Below are 14,321 nucleotides of genomic sequence, written 5' to 3' on the forward strand. Positions count from 1 at the left end.
AATATTTGGGGTTGACAATTGATAAACACTTTAATTGGAAATTACATGTAAATTATGTGTGTAATCGTTTGAGATCAGTCTTGGGACAGTTTTACTACCTAAGTCGGATTTTAAATAAACATACTCTGTACGTTGTTTACTATGCACTTGCTGACTCAATAATAAGTTATGGACTGAGTTGTTATGGCCTAACTTTTAAAACATACTTAGATCAAATAAAGAACCTACAAGTAAGATTACTTAAGTATTTAGTTCATAAGAAAGTTCGAAAGAAATTTAAAAATAATTATGACAAATTATTTCCCCATTGTAACATCTTACCTGTAAATTATAAGGCTATATATTTAAATGCAATAGACACGTACTATAGTAATGAATTTAAGATTGTTAAACAGTTTAGATTTAATACAAGAGCGTCAAAAGTAAGAAAATTTTATGTACCAATAACAAAAAATTGTTATGACCAGCGATCTAGAAAATATTATATACCAAAAATTTGTAACATGTACCCGATTTTACTAGACGATAATAAATTAAAAATAGGATCTGTAAAGAGTAAATTAAAAAAAATACATTTTGTCAAATATCTAGTATCTATATCAAAATCAGTTACTTAGTTTTGTAGATTTAAGCATACATAGGTACAGAGAAATGTGACTTTGTTTTATACTATGTAAACTTTGTTTTATACTATGTATGTCATTTATAGCGGTATTTAAGTGTTTGTTTATCAACTAACTAATTTGGCAATGTATAACCTAGGTTAATCTATAATAAGTAGGAGCGCAACGCCAACAAACTGTTTTACAGTTTGGCGAAAATTTGTAAAGGTTATATAGTGTTACTAAATGGTAAATTAATAAAATAAAAAAATAAAAAAAGTATTATAATGTAGTTAGGTAGTTTTATGATTGATAGGTAGTAAAATAGAAAAGCATGTAAACAAATATTTTATTCCGTTATCAATAATTGAAATATTTTACAACTTCCTGTGCAGTTAGGTTCAGGAATTTTAATTTGATATATTATAATATTTAATTGTAAAGTCACATTTGTTTGCAAGGCGTATAATTGGCTCGAACAAATATCTACATGTTCATAATTTACTTTTCTCATTTTGTTTGAAATACAAAATGAACATATTTTTCTTTATTTGTATTTGTTTAAATATCTTCTGTAAGTAAATTTGAACATCATTATCTACATTTTCATAATCATCTGTAAAATTATTTATTTATTTACATTTGGATAAAGATTTTGTTCCAGATTCTGAAGCAATAGAAGTTGCAACTCAAATTCCACCTGAAGTCAATAAATTATTAAATTTAAACGAAACTAGAAGAATTATTAATGGTGAAGAAGTAACTGAAGGAAGACCATATATGGTTCGTATTAATTAAATAATTTTTTTTTATTAGTACGCAAAAATCAAATATTTAAGTAAAGTACATACTGAGAATTAATATTAAATTGTAAATACATCTACGTGTTGTAGGTATATTTGAAATTACCCCGAAGTAATAGCAAGAAACCAAATTACCGATCCTGGCTTTGTGGCGGTGTTATTATACACGAGGAATATATTCTCACATCAGCTGCATGTATAGAAGATGCTGAACATTTTTACGTAGTATCTGGATCTTATAAGTAAGAAAATCATTCGTACTCACTTTTTTATTGATAAATGATACATAATAATTAATATAATACAAGGATACAAGAAACTATTTACTAGGCCTGACATTCGTAGATGTTCTACACAAAATCATCTACAAATCAAAATCAAATAAAAAATAATTATTAAAAAAACTGAACCGCCTTCAAATTACACGATAGCAAGAGTTTTCAAATAAAAAATAATGAAAGACGAAAGTTCTGAGATAACGAACCTAAAGAAAATAAAATCGACATCAAATACTCCTTTTTTGAATGCGGTTGAAAAAAACAAGAGGGGAATAGTAATGAAATGAGTACTGCGATAAATTTACAGGTATTCCGATGAAGACGATAGATACAATAATCCCTGTATAAAAAATGGTGCTAAGAAAGCGATATGGAAATGTGTTCCTAAAAGTAAGTAGCATTTGAGTAAGTTTCCTGACCAATTATTGTCATTAATAATATAAGTTATAATAACATAATATGTATAATTAAAAAAGAGCATGTGTGCTGAGCACACGTGTCAGAAGTGAAACTTCTTTGGTAATTCAAAGATACCAAAATCGTTGTTTTACTCGATGACGTATTGCCATGACGCGATCGTGGAATTCTACTCTCAACGCACCTAAAGAAGTTTGAATTTAAAAATGCTATAACTAAATATTGCTAATTCTATAATTTTAGACTACGTATTTGATGGTCACGAAAATGATAACATCAGATGGATGAACAATGACATCGCAGTAGTAAAGATAGAAGATGGCTTTGATTTCAATAGACGTATTCGTGGATGCGATTTTGTACCTAAACCCATTTGTTATAATAACCAAAGTCACACGTTAGAAAATCCTGGCAATGTTGTAACTATTGCTGGATGGGGAACTACTTCTAGATATAATGAGGTTTGTAAAACGTCAATTCTACGAAATATGATCAGTTAATTATTTATTTCAATCAGAAATAACAGATTTTTCTACATTTGCGTCTAAGGGACACGATGTGATTTGCAGATACAGTTCTGAATTTTGTTGTAAAATATTGCTCTTAAAAAATAAAATCGTCTACATAGATAAAGTTTTGTAGAAACAGACTTCTCGTTAAAAATATTTTTTAAACTTTCTAAAATTGAATACGTACAAACAGTTTGTCTATATAAGTAACTTATATCTATCTAAGTTTTAATAATAGCTGATGCAACATTATTTTAGTGGGTCAACCGCAGAAAGGAAAACCAACAGAACCTTCTAGAAGCCCACGTCGAGATCATTCCTAAGAATCGTTGCAAACGTCGCTGGGGAGCTCGATATCACAACATTATTGAAAACTATATGATCTGCACCAAAGATATCGGCCAAACAATGTCAGAGATTTGTAATGTATGGCTGCATTTCATGTTCTTTCTTTTGAATTTCTTTAATAGTGTTTATTATTTCTGTTTGAGAGAATAAAATATTTTCCAGTAAATTGTTTGAAATTTAAATTTAGATATGTTTATTTCATTATACAATTTTAACATTGTGCTATAATCGATATTTATTAAAAGCATACGTACCTACATTCGTGACGTGATTAAACATTTGTCCTACTAAATTAGAGAAAAATCGTGTATAGATGAAACCTCCTTGTATAATTTACAGTTTATATTAAGACCAAGAAATACATAATTTATATTTTAAAAACTTTGAGAAAAAATATTTACAGGAGAAATACGTAGATTGCCAAGACATTAATTACTCAGACGATGAAGACCTAAGAAGAGACATTAAATCTGAGCAAATACCAACCAACCTTGTGATGCATTCCGCTTACCACAATGAGTCTAATAAAAATAGTGGTAATGATACCAGGAGATACGTGTCTCAGGCTGATGGTGGATTTTGTGAGGTAAAAAAAAAAGTTATTTTTTTACCGTACAAGATGATTTAATAATCATCAATCGTAATCGATTAAATGCGATTCTTTATGTACGGAGTTTGTAATACTCAAAATTTTATGCTGAAGATGTTATACTGAGCTAGTAAACATTTCATAAGTTTCTATATCTATTGCTGAATGATTAATTTCGTTATATATAGTTACATGTACAAAACCAACTAATCATTTAATCGCATAGTTTGCACTTGTGGCTGTCTGTTTAACTATATCTATTAGTTCATAGTTTCTATAATTAATAATGAATCCATTTGCAGAACGACCACGGAGGACCTTTGATTTATGGTGAAGGAGTAAATTCAGTAGTAATTGGAGTAATATCTGCTTGTCTTGTGAAAGAAAGAACCAACAAATGCTATGGTCCATTCTTATACACTAGTGTGTTTAAAAACCGACAGTTTATATCTTGTGCTATTTATAAGGATATTGAGTAAGTTGGTGTATGAATAATGTTGTGCTTAAACTGAATTTAGATATCTACAAACTACAGAATATCTACAATAACAGGATGCAAGATCATATCCATACTAATGTTAGAAAGTTGAAGAGTTTGTTTGTTTGTTTGAACGTGCTAATCTCAGGAACTAATGGTCTGATTAGAAAAATTCTTGCGATGTTAGATAGCCCATTGATCGAGGAAGGCTATAGGCTATATATCATCACGCTAAGACCAACAGGAGCTAAGCACTCCGGGTAAAACCACGGAGCACAGCTAGTTTTAGAATATGCTTAAATGCCTTCCATAACAATCCAGAATTGATTATTTAATAGCATAATATTCTAGTCAATAATAAATCGTTTAAAAAATTTCTAAGAATTTTAGGTAAGATTCGATATTTAGATGTGATGGTTTTTAAGCTAAGATTTTTTTTATTTCAGACCAAAATGTAGACGCCAATTCCGCTCAGGAGTCACACACGAAGAGAAGGTTTTGTCGTGGAAAGAACATCCTGATGGGTAAACTGAAAGTTATATCTTAACAAATTTTCCCTGAATTTTTGGTATCTACAACCAAAACTTAGCTATACTTAATTAAAATTTTCCTTTTCCTTTAACTAGCTTTCGGCCCGCGATTTTGCCCGCGTTGTTTACAATATAATATAGGCTTATTGATAAAAATATAATTCAAATTGATTCAGTAATTTTGGAGTTTATCACGAACAGACAGACAGATGTGGTGAACGACTATTATGTTTTCTCCCTATCTAATATATAAATAGAGTAAGTAGTTATAAATAGTGATAAAACGTCTTATTTTCACAGTCCTGCAAAGAATGAACTAGCTGCAACCAGTGAAGGCATTCCTCCAGTTGCTGACGATAAAGTGTTCTCAAGCAGCGGCTTCATCATGCGAGCTGATGACCATCGAGTTGCTAATAAATCACATGTATCTTGAGTTTAAATAAATATTGTGTTGATGGAGATTGTGCTTTTATTGATCCTTTTGTCCTAACACGTGTTAAAAGATTTTAAAATCCTAAATTAAAATCAGAATTTTATAAAATATAATTATACTTAAGTGTATTTAAAGTTCAGATAACACTGACTTAGATACAATAATAAATATGTAAATTATATGGGTCTAAAATCCCAAGGAACGCTACTTATTTTATTATTATTACTTATTAGACATTCTAGGTAACTTCGAATAGAACGAAAATACATACGAAACAACATTGAATTTAAAACTTAATTCGTATTAAATAGCGTATGAGAATCAGAAACATCACCCCACTCAATAGTAGATAAAACTTGTAAATAGGGACATAGTCTATACTAATCTATCTGATTCTTATATATTAATTATTAATCCATAGATACTAATCATACAAATAAGCTGAGTCATCATGTTTGACAAGTTAAACTCGGGACCTTCTGGATTATTTCTAAAATACTTTTATAGTTGGATAATAATATGTGCTACCTAGTTACTTACGAGTCTTACGAGCGAAGACGGGGCATATAAGTTGATAGGTACTTAAGAATAAAAGGATAAATAAAACGACATATTTTTATTGAAATCATTTATTTATTATAAAATGTTACATAAAGAAACTTCGGTTATTGAATAAACTTCAATTAGTTTAGAAATCATTATTTTTTATATCTTGAGGCGAAGCCACGTAATAAATTGAGCATATAATTAAAAACTGCATCAATAAACCTGCATAGAAATATTGCCTTTTTAAATTGATATTGGGTTTGAAATGACGACCTCCTTGTCGTTATGTTTCCTGTTTACAATAGGTAAGAAAATTATTCCTTTTATACTAAATATTATAATTTGAATAGTATATTGATTAGAAAAAAAAATCTATAGATGTCATCAATCTTTGGGTGTTAACTTTTTATAAAGCACTATCCGCTCTACCGGGCTCTGCTCTGAATTTAACCATATTAAAAACTAAAATAATATAGTCTGTTTTGCACAAGTTAGGTAAATAAATTTTCACAGTTCCCTTTCAACTAATAATTCTTTAACACTATATAATAAAAATACAATAATTTATATAAATACACTACTAATAAATATAACAAGGAATTAAAGGTATAATATGAATTATACAAATTAAATGAACAATGTTTAAGCTCTAGGCAACATACTAGCAAATCCAACAACCCAAAAACATACTAACAACAATGGCCACAATCACACCGTAACGAACAGCTCAAATACTGAGATTGAAGAGATCGCAGACGAAGGGTGGGATTATGAGAACACCACGATTGTAGACACGAGACGGATTCTGTATAGCAAGAGAGTTGGCATTGGGAAGCGACCTTATATGGTAACTATTTGTAAGAATTAAAAAATAGATTAATTTATGATTTACCTAAGCTCATAGAAAAAATTCACACATTCGTTAAGACAATTTGGCGATAGTCATTAGTCAGTGACCGTTAAAATCCTCTTCGTTTGAAAGTTGGATAGTGTAATTGATATTCCAAAGGAAAAACATTGAAGTCTACAGTATATTAATTATACCATACATGAGCAATTTGTAAAAAAACCGGTTACAACCATTGTCACAACATCCTTTTACTTCCCTTCCTTATCAATTTACTATTAGGTATTCCTCATATCTGGAGTTTTCGTAAACCAGGTATACCTTCAACTAACAAAAGAATCAGCTAAAGCTCACAAATACCGCGGCTGGCTCTGCGGAGGTGTCATCGTCCACCCTTCCTATGTGATGACGTCAGCAGCTTGTGTGGAAGACGCTGATCATTTCTATATCGTCTCTGGCACCACGAAGTTTGTAGATAGCTTCGATTATAAGAACGACGAATGCGTTTGCAAACACAGACGAAAAGTTGTTTGGAAGTGTATACCTAAGAGTGAGTACTATCTACAATTTGGCAGTGACAAAATAAACAGGTAACTAAGTAAAATAACAAAATAAAAAAATATTATGATCCAAGCTTCGGTTATAGAACTTGGGACTATACAGTGTGGAAATTTTCGATGGGCCCTGGAGGGAAAGTAGGTACTTTAAATACTGAAAATAGTTAATTTTGCTAAAAAGAAACATTCCTTATCGAATTTTTAAAAAGAAATAGAACGGCATTCAAAGATTTTGGAAAAATATCTTGCTTCGACCGGGAATCGAACTAACTAAAAATGAATGGTTAATATTTAATAACACGTAGATCTTTTCTATTCTAGATTACAAATTTGACTTTCACGACAGTATAAAATGGTCCGCCAATGACATAGCCATAGTAAAAGTGGACAAACCATTCAAACTGGGTGTAGTTGAGAATGGCTGTGAGTTCGCAACCGATCTTGTGTGCTATAACAATGTTAGTAGAGAATTGGAAAAGTCTGGAACTAAGGGATTCATCGCTGGCTGGGGTAGCGGCAATCAATTTAGAGAGGTGAGGTTTCTCGTAGACTTATGGATATTATTTTTTAATTCATGTAACTAATGTAGTTAAATAAATGTACCAAAAATTCTGTGGAATGCATTAATTTAAAGAATTCGGTGGAATTTCTTTATACTCCACAAACAGTCCTCTTTCGTTTACATAGTTTCGCCGGTCAATTTCTTCCATTTATGAGAGAGCAGAAAATTTAAAATTGGTACCAACTTTTATTTTATGGTGGTGAAATATTTTTCCAGAACAAAAATTCACTACACAGTGTTAAAATATTTTTAATTTAGGGTGTATATCGTCGTGAGAGCGTGCACATACCAGAAAACTCGAAATATCTGCAAGAAGCCAAAGTGTGCATTATGGACAACGAGCAGTGTGCCAAGAAGTGGGCTCAAAGGTTCAGGAGCATTATCACCCAGTATATGATCTGCACTAAAGATGTTATGAAGAGGCTCAGCGAAATTTGTGATGTATGGTCTATATTTTAGTGATAAAATTGGTTCTGTCGTCATCTTTTGTAAAAGTTCTGTTGTCGTCTCTTTTTTGTAGTTTTTGTAAAAACTTTATATAGGAACATTTTAGGTGTGATACGAATATAATATAACGAACAATGTATCATTGATCTATCATTAAAATAATTAAGTTAGGTAACTTAAGCATTTATTTAAATTTCAACCTTATTTTGATATTTTATTAAAGCAGAAATATTCATTACATATCTAATAGATATCATAAATATCGAACTCTGCAGAAAAAATACGCAAACTGCACGGATGTGGAATCAAGGCGGCATTTGGAACCTTCTGAAGACCTGCAGTCCGTGCATGTAGACCTGGGCAGGCATCTACGGGACCCTGATGATTATACAGCTCGGCGGTCTAACAAACAGGGTGGATTTTGTGAAGTAAGTGCAATATTAATTTAGACAACCAAAGTGGTCTCTAATAACATTCTGCTTCTACAAATTGATCCACATTTTATAATTCACTATAATACCTATCTCGCGACTTAAATCTATGAAAATAAACTTTTTCTTGGAAACTGCTGAAGATCACAATGAACAGAAATCAAAACGGTTTACCATCACAATATTGTATCTGTGTAGATATGTTATAGGCCAGTGGAAATTAACATTAAATTCGCAAAGCACGATGTAGATTTGAATTTTTGGTATGTTGTTTGGATCAGTTAGGGTGATGTAAATCCCAATTTGCAACTTCGAAAAAGTTGTGCTCGCTGCGCACCACGTGATAAACTGCGAAAATTTTGGACTTTTTTCACTTTTTGCTCTAAAAGTCATAAACTATGCGTTTCCGACAAGTATGATTCAGTACATAAATTAAGGTTATTAAATTTGCAACAATTTAAGCCTAACCGCAGCTCTCTAAACCTTATAACGACTAAACTGTGGCCATTCGAAGATGGTTCATTTTTCCCGAAATATTGAAATTTTTAGTTTTGCTCCTGTTTGAAGCAAAATATTGGCAAAAACCGCTCGTTCTATGAGAAGTTCGTATAATAAAGTTGTAGTGCATTTAATTTTCTTTCATAAGAGCATAGAACAAAGTCTGTGAGACAAATATTTCACACACAATATCTGAAAAACAAAAAGAAGGTAGAAATAGATTTTTAAAGAATTGAAACTGAGAGCATATAAAATCATAAAAAGAATAATACTTTTTCATTTGCAGGATAGGTAATTAACAAAATTACAAAATTTGGGAAAGTAGGAAAAAAGATTATACGCAAATAATAAACTGCGAAAATTTTGGACTTTTTTCACTTTTTGCTCTAAAAGTCATAAACTATGCGTTTCCGACAAGTATCATTCAGTACATAAATTAAGGTTATTAAATTTGCAACAATTTAAGTCTAATTAAAGCTCTCTAAATCTTATAGCGACTAAACTGTGGCCATTCGAAGATGGTTAATTTTTCCCGAAATATTGAAATTTTTAGTTTTGCTCCCGTTTGAAGCAAAATATTGGCAAAAACCGCTCGTTCTATGAGAAGGTCGTATAATAAAGTTGTAGTGCATTTAATTTTCTTTCATTAGAGCATAGAACAAAGTCTGTGAGACAAATAGTTCACTCACAATATCTGAAAAACAAAAAGAAGGTAGAAATAGATTTTTAAAGAATTGAAACTGAGGGCATATAAAATCATAAAAAGGATAATACTTTTTCATTTATTTATTTATTATTTATTTTAACTTTATTTTATGACCTTCTCATAGAACGAGCGGTTTTGCCAATATTTTGGTTCAAACGGGAGCAAAACTAAAAATTTGAAAATTTCGGGAAAAACTGACTATCTTTGAAAGGCCACAGCTTAGTTGTTATAAGGTTTAGAGAGCTGCGGTTAGGCTTAAATTGTTGCAAATTTAATTATCTTTGTAATTTTGTTAATTACCTATCCTGCAAATGAAAAAGTATTATCCTTTTTATGATTTTATAAGCCCTCAGTTTCAATTCTTTAAAAATCTATTTCTACCTTCTTTTTGTTTTTCAGATATTGTGAGTGAACTATTTGTCTCACAGACTTTGTTCTATGCTCTAATGAAAGAAAATTAAATGCACTACAACTTTATTATACGACTTTCTCATAGAACGAGCGGTTTTTGCCAATATTTTGGTTCAAACGGGAGCAAAACTAAAAATTTCAATATTTCCGGAAAAATGAACCATCTTCGAATGGTCACAGTTTAGTCGTTATAAGGTTTAGAGAGCTGCGGTTAGGCTTAAATTGTTGCAAATTTAATAACCTTAATTTATGTACTGAATCATACTTGTCGGAAACGCATAGTTTATGACTTTTAGAGCAAAAAGTGAAAAAAGTCCAAAATTTTCGCAGTTTATAACGTGGTGCGCAGCGAGCACAACTTTTTCGAAGTTGCAAATTGGGATTTCATCACCCTAACTGATCCAAACAACATACCAAAAATTCAAATCTACATCGTGCTTTGCGAATTTAGGGTTTTTTAGTGTCGATTTCTACTGGCCTATTATGTATGAGAGTTAAAATAAGTAGGTACTTTAAACCTATATCTCTATAAAAAAACTTGTTTTCGTTATTATTTCTAGAATGATCATGGAGGTCCACTTCTAGTTCGATACCAAGGCAAGGAACGAGTGGTGGGAATAATATCTGCGTGCAAAATAGACCCCAAGTCCCACAGCTGTCACGGACCCTTCCTCTATACCAGTGTTTTTAGAAACCGTCAGTTCATATCTTGTTCTATTAATAAGGATGTTGAGTAAGTACCTAACAATTATAATTTGGTGCGTTGTTATTGTTTTCAAATGAAGGATTTTTCAAAAACTTACCTAAATTTACCTAAGGTTGAAAGTTTTTGTCTGCGAAGGAAACCGCAGGGCACAGCTATATAATTTTTTTTTTTGTAAATAACACCGATTTAAGAGCGAAAGAAAATCTTTTTGGATACCTATGTAGGTAGTTACGTTTTTAATAAATATTATATGTATTACCTAATTTTCGGTTTATTTTTTCCAGAGAAAGTTGTAGGCGGGTGTTCCGGTCTGGTATCACGCATGAAGAGTGGGATGTCAATTGGGATAATGTGGAAGAGTAAGCCTTGTATCAATTTTTATATTCAATAATCTATGAATTCTTAACTACCTATGTTTGTGTTTTTATGTTATTTTTTCCATACAGGGATGATGATACAAATAAAGCTGGCAGGTATGAAAAATTAAATATTGTACCTACTTACAACTGAGATAGTTAGTAGATATTTTTTAATTTAAAATATTTCTGTAGGTACTGTGAGCACTTAATTTTTTCTTTTTGTTTGCAGTTCGGATAATGATAAAGCAGACGAAGACAGGTTTGATGTGTTATAAAAATATTTAATCAAAAGTATATTAAGGTAACGGCACCAGTGGTGGACAAGCATCCAGTAATGGACAAAATAAATATTAAATTTAAATATTAAGACCAAAATTAACGTTATATATTTTGGCAATACTTAAAATAAAAGTTTGGTTCATAAGCTATCAAAATACGACATTTCATCTTATTCGGCCAAAATGTTTGAAGATGGCAGAACGTTATGTTTAGTTGCTGCGACTCGTTTCGAAGAAATTCGTTTTTACTAAGAAAATCCTTAAGGAAGTGAGGACACAATTTTGGTTATAAGAATTTTTGTATAAATGTCAGCAAAATTTTATATTACTTTTATTTATAGTAGTTAAGTGTACGAAATATTACACGATTTAGTATCATGATAGGTTATGTTGTTTAAATAAAATTCATCAGTGTCCATAACTGGATTTAATTCTATAGATATATCCATTTATGGACATATGTCGAAAATAAACTTTTTTTAAAGGTATTAATTACATGCGCTTTTCTGTATTGTCTTTTCTTTCTGATTAATAATATACCTATCACGACCATTTCAAACAAAGGGTTCCAATATTGAACAACAATTGTCCATGACTGGATTTGCTTTGGTTCCTATAATGGACATTGATATTTTTTGTTAAAATTACTCTAATGGGTCCAACAACATAATATCTATCTAAACATGAAGAATATATTTTAGAACAATGGGTCATTATGTGCTGTGCGACTCGTTCTCGGCTTCATTCTCTATCACTGCGTAGAAAAATCGCATACTTATGCCTATTGTAACGCATCTATCATAGAGAGTTCTCTGATGAACTGTTTGGATCGTTGTCTGCTGCTAAATTTCACCACCATATATATAGCACACACGCTTAAATTTCATCCACACCATCTTGACAACAGTTTAAAAAAAGCTTTTTGCCTCGTGCTACAATTTGGAATCCATATCGATGGACCGATCAGATTAAGGCTGCTGGCGGATTCAGATTGGCGATTCACTTCACGAGTGTAGCGGAATGCCAGGAAACAGAGAGATATGGCGGAACATCGTGAAGCGGGTAACATCTACCCCTCTAGAGTGATATGACGAAGAAGAAGTCCCAAAATGGATGGAATGGCAGTACTTTTTTTAGTTATATTTTTCATCCCTGACTTATTGAGAAAAAAAACCATATTGGTGTTTCTTAACGGACATAACTCGTATTTAACGATGCATTTGTCCAATTTTTGCATAGAAAATGGAAATTAAGACTGTTTTAAATATTATAAGTATGCAAAATAATTAATAAGTACTATTTTTTATAAATACATCTCCGATTTATTGTATTCCAATCATCATTTTCAAGATTCTATTGATAACTATAAGTCTTCTCCAAGTGTAAATAACTGGAGAAACGACATTAGGTACAGTCCATAAATGGGTGTTCATAACTGGATGTTGTCCAAAACTGGGTGTCCATCATTAGATTTTTCACTGTCCAACACTGGTGCAAAAAAGTGGTTTTTTAATTTATAAATAACTTCATTATTTATGCATTGTAATCTTTTTTCTAACATTGGTTACGTTAAACTAACATTGAACTAAAGGTATAACTAAACAATATCCAATAAAGTTAAAAAACCTACGAGAAATTTGTAAAAAACTTCAATTTTTTCCTTAATCTGTACAAGACTGGTGCCGTTACGTTAGTACCTACAGTAATAATAACATTCTAATTGGAATTCTTTACCTTTTTAGTGATGATGATAGAGACGTTTTGAGAGAAGAAAGGTAACATACATACACAAAGGTTTAATTAATTATTATCTAGGCTAGAATTTAATTGGAAATTGAAATGTTTATCTTCAAAATATGTATTTATAACTATCTATAAGGTAAAATATCACGAGATTTATATCTAATGTTAATGTAATTCATATTTATTTGCTATATTTCTGTATGATAATAATTCGATGAATAGGTAGTTACCATTAACTTTATTAGCCACAGCACTATCGTGTTATTATGTATTAACTACGTGAGTAAGTATCTAATTTTAATTATAAATAATTATCATTCATAATCAAGTCCAAAAAAGAAGTCAGCGAAGACCAAAGACTCAGGCGAAGCAAGCGACGATGACGACGAAAAACATACTGCAAAACCGAAACACTCTAAAAAGGAGGAACCGAAAGAAAAACGTACAAAACCAAAGAATAAATCTAAAAGCAAAAAGGGTAAGCGACGAGGGAAAGACAAGAAGAATTCCAACTCTAGGTCAGAAGTAAAAGCTATGTCGTATGAGTCAAGTCGAGATGATAATGTGAATGAGCCTGATGAGGAATAATTTGCTTCTTTGTGTTTTAGTTGTGTATCAAATAAAGATTTCAAATAATATATGACTAAATTTATTCGCTTACTAGCGGTCCGCCCCGGCTTCGCCCGTGGTACATATCTACGTTTTCTCTACATAAGAACCATCCTCGTACTTCAAGGAATATAATAAAAAAAGAATTATCGAAATCGGTTCAGCCGTTCTCGAGTTATGCGCTTACCAACACATTTTGCGATTCATTTTTATATATAAGAGAAGATTTATCCTTTGCAGAGAGTAGAGACCACAGATCACAGAAAATCTCTATGGTAGAGACAATGATACATATATGCAAAATGCAATCCTATCACTAAATACTCTCCTAGGTATATTATTACTAATGCAGAAGTGTTTGTTTGTTAGTCCTTCTTTCACATTGCAACGCAGATTCTTGTCTGGGGATAGTTAGGAGTCTATAGTGGCGCAGGCAGGTAGGCAATTGTAATATGGAGAAACGTAGCTACTTTTAATTATTATAATATTTCATAAGGATTAGGAACATTAGGATTGAGAGGAAGAACTCATTTACGCGGGTGAAACCGCGGGAAGCAGTATGATAAATATAAATATGATTGAAATGAGCTCAGTATGCAATAAACTTCGATCATAAAGCGGGATTCGAACCAGC

The 14,321-nt window shown here is 31.3% G+C and overlaps 1 protein-coding gene across 1 annotated transcript; it reads left to right on the forward strand.

The window, feature by feature from the left end:
* Nucleotides 1-5,798: 5,798 nt before the first annotated feature.
* On the forward strand, nt 5,799-13,666 carry LOC149477983 (uncharacterized). Its single transcript, XM_089709984.1, has 12 exons — nt 5,799-5,838; nt 6,181-6,380; nt 6,696-6,930; nt 7,259-7,470; nt 7,758-7,940; nt 8,222-8,374; nt 10,553-10,725; nt 10,983-11,057; nt 11,145-11,171; nt 11,287-11,316; nt 13,078-13,110; nt 13,408-13,666. The coding sequence occupies exons 1-12, from the start codon at nt 5,799-5,801 to the stop codon at nt 13,664-13,666; spliced, it is 1,620 nt and encodes a 539-aa protein (XP_089566110.1).
* Nucleotides 13,667-14,321: the final 655 nt, after the last annotated feature.

The sequence above is a fragment of the Colias philodice genome, chromosome 23, assembly GCF_061535455.1.
Source record: "Colias philodice isolate Cphi_HAF_F1 chromosome 23, ilColPhil1 Martin Lab GWU primary, whole genome shotgun sequence".
Taxonomy (NCBI): domain Eukaryota; kingdom Metazoa; phylum Arthropoda; class Insecta; order Lepidoptera; family Pieridae; genus Colias; species Colias philodice.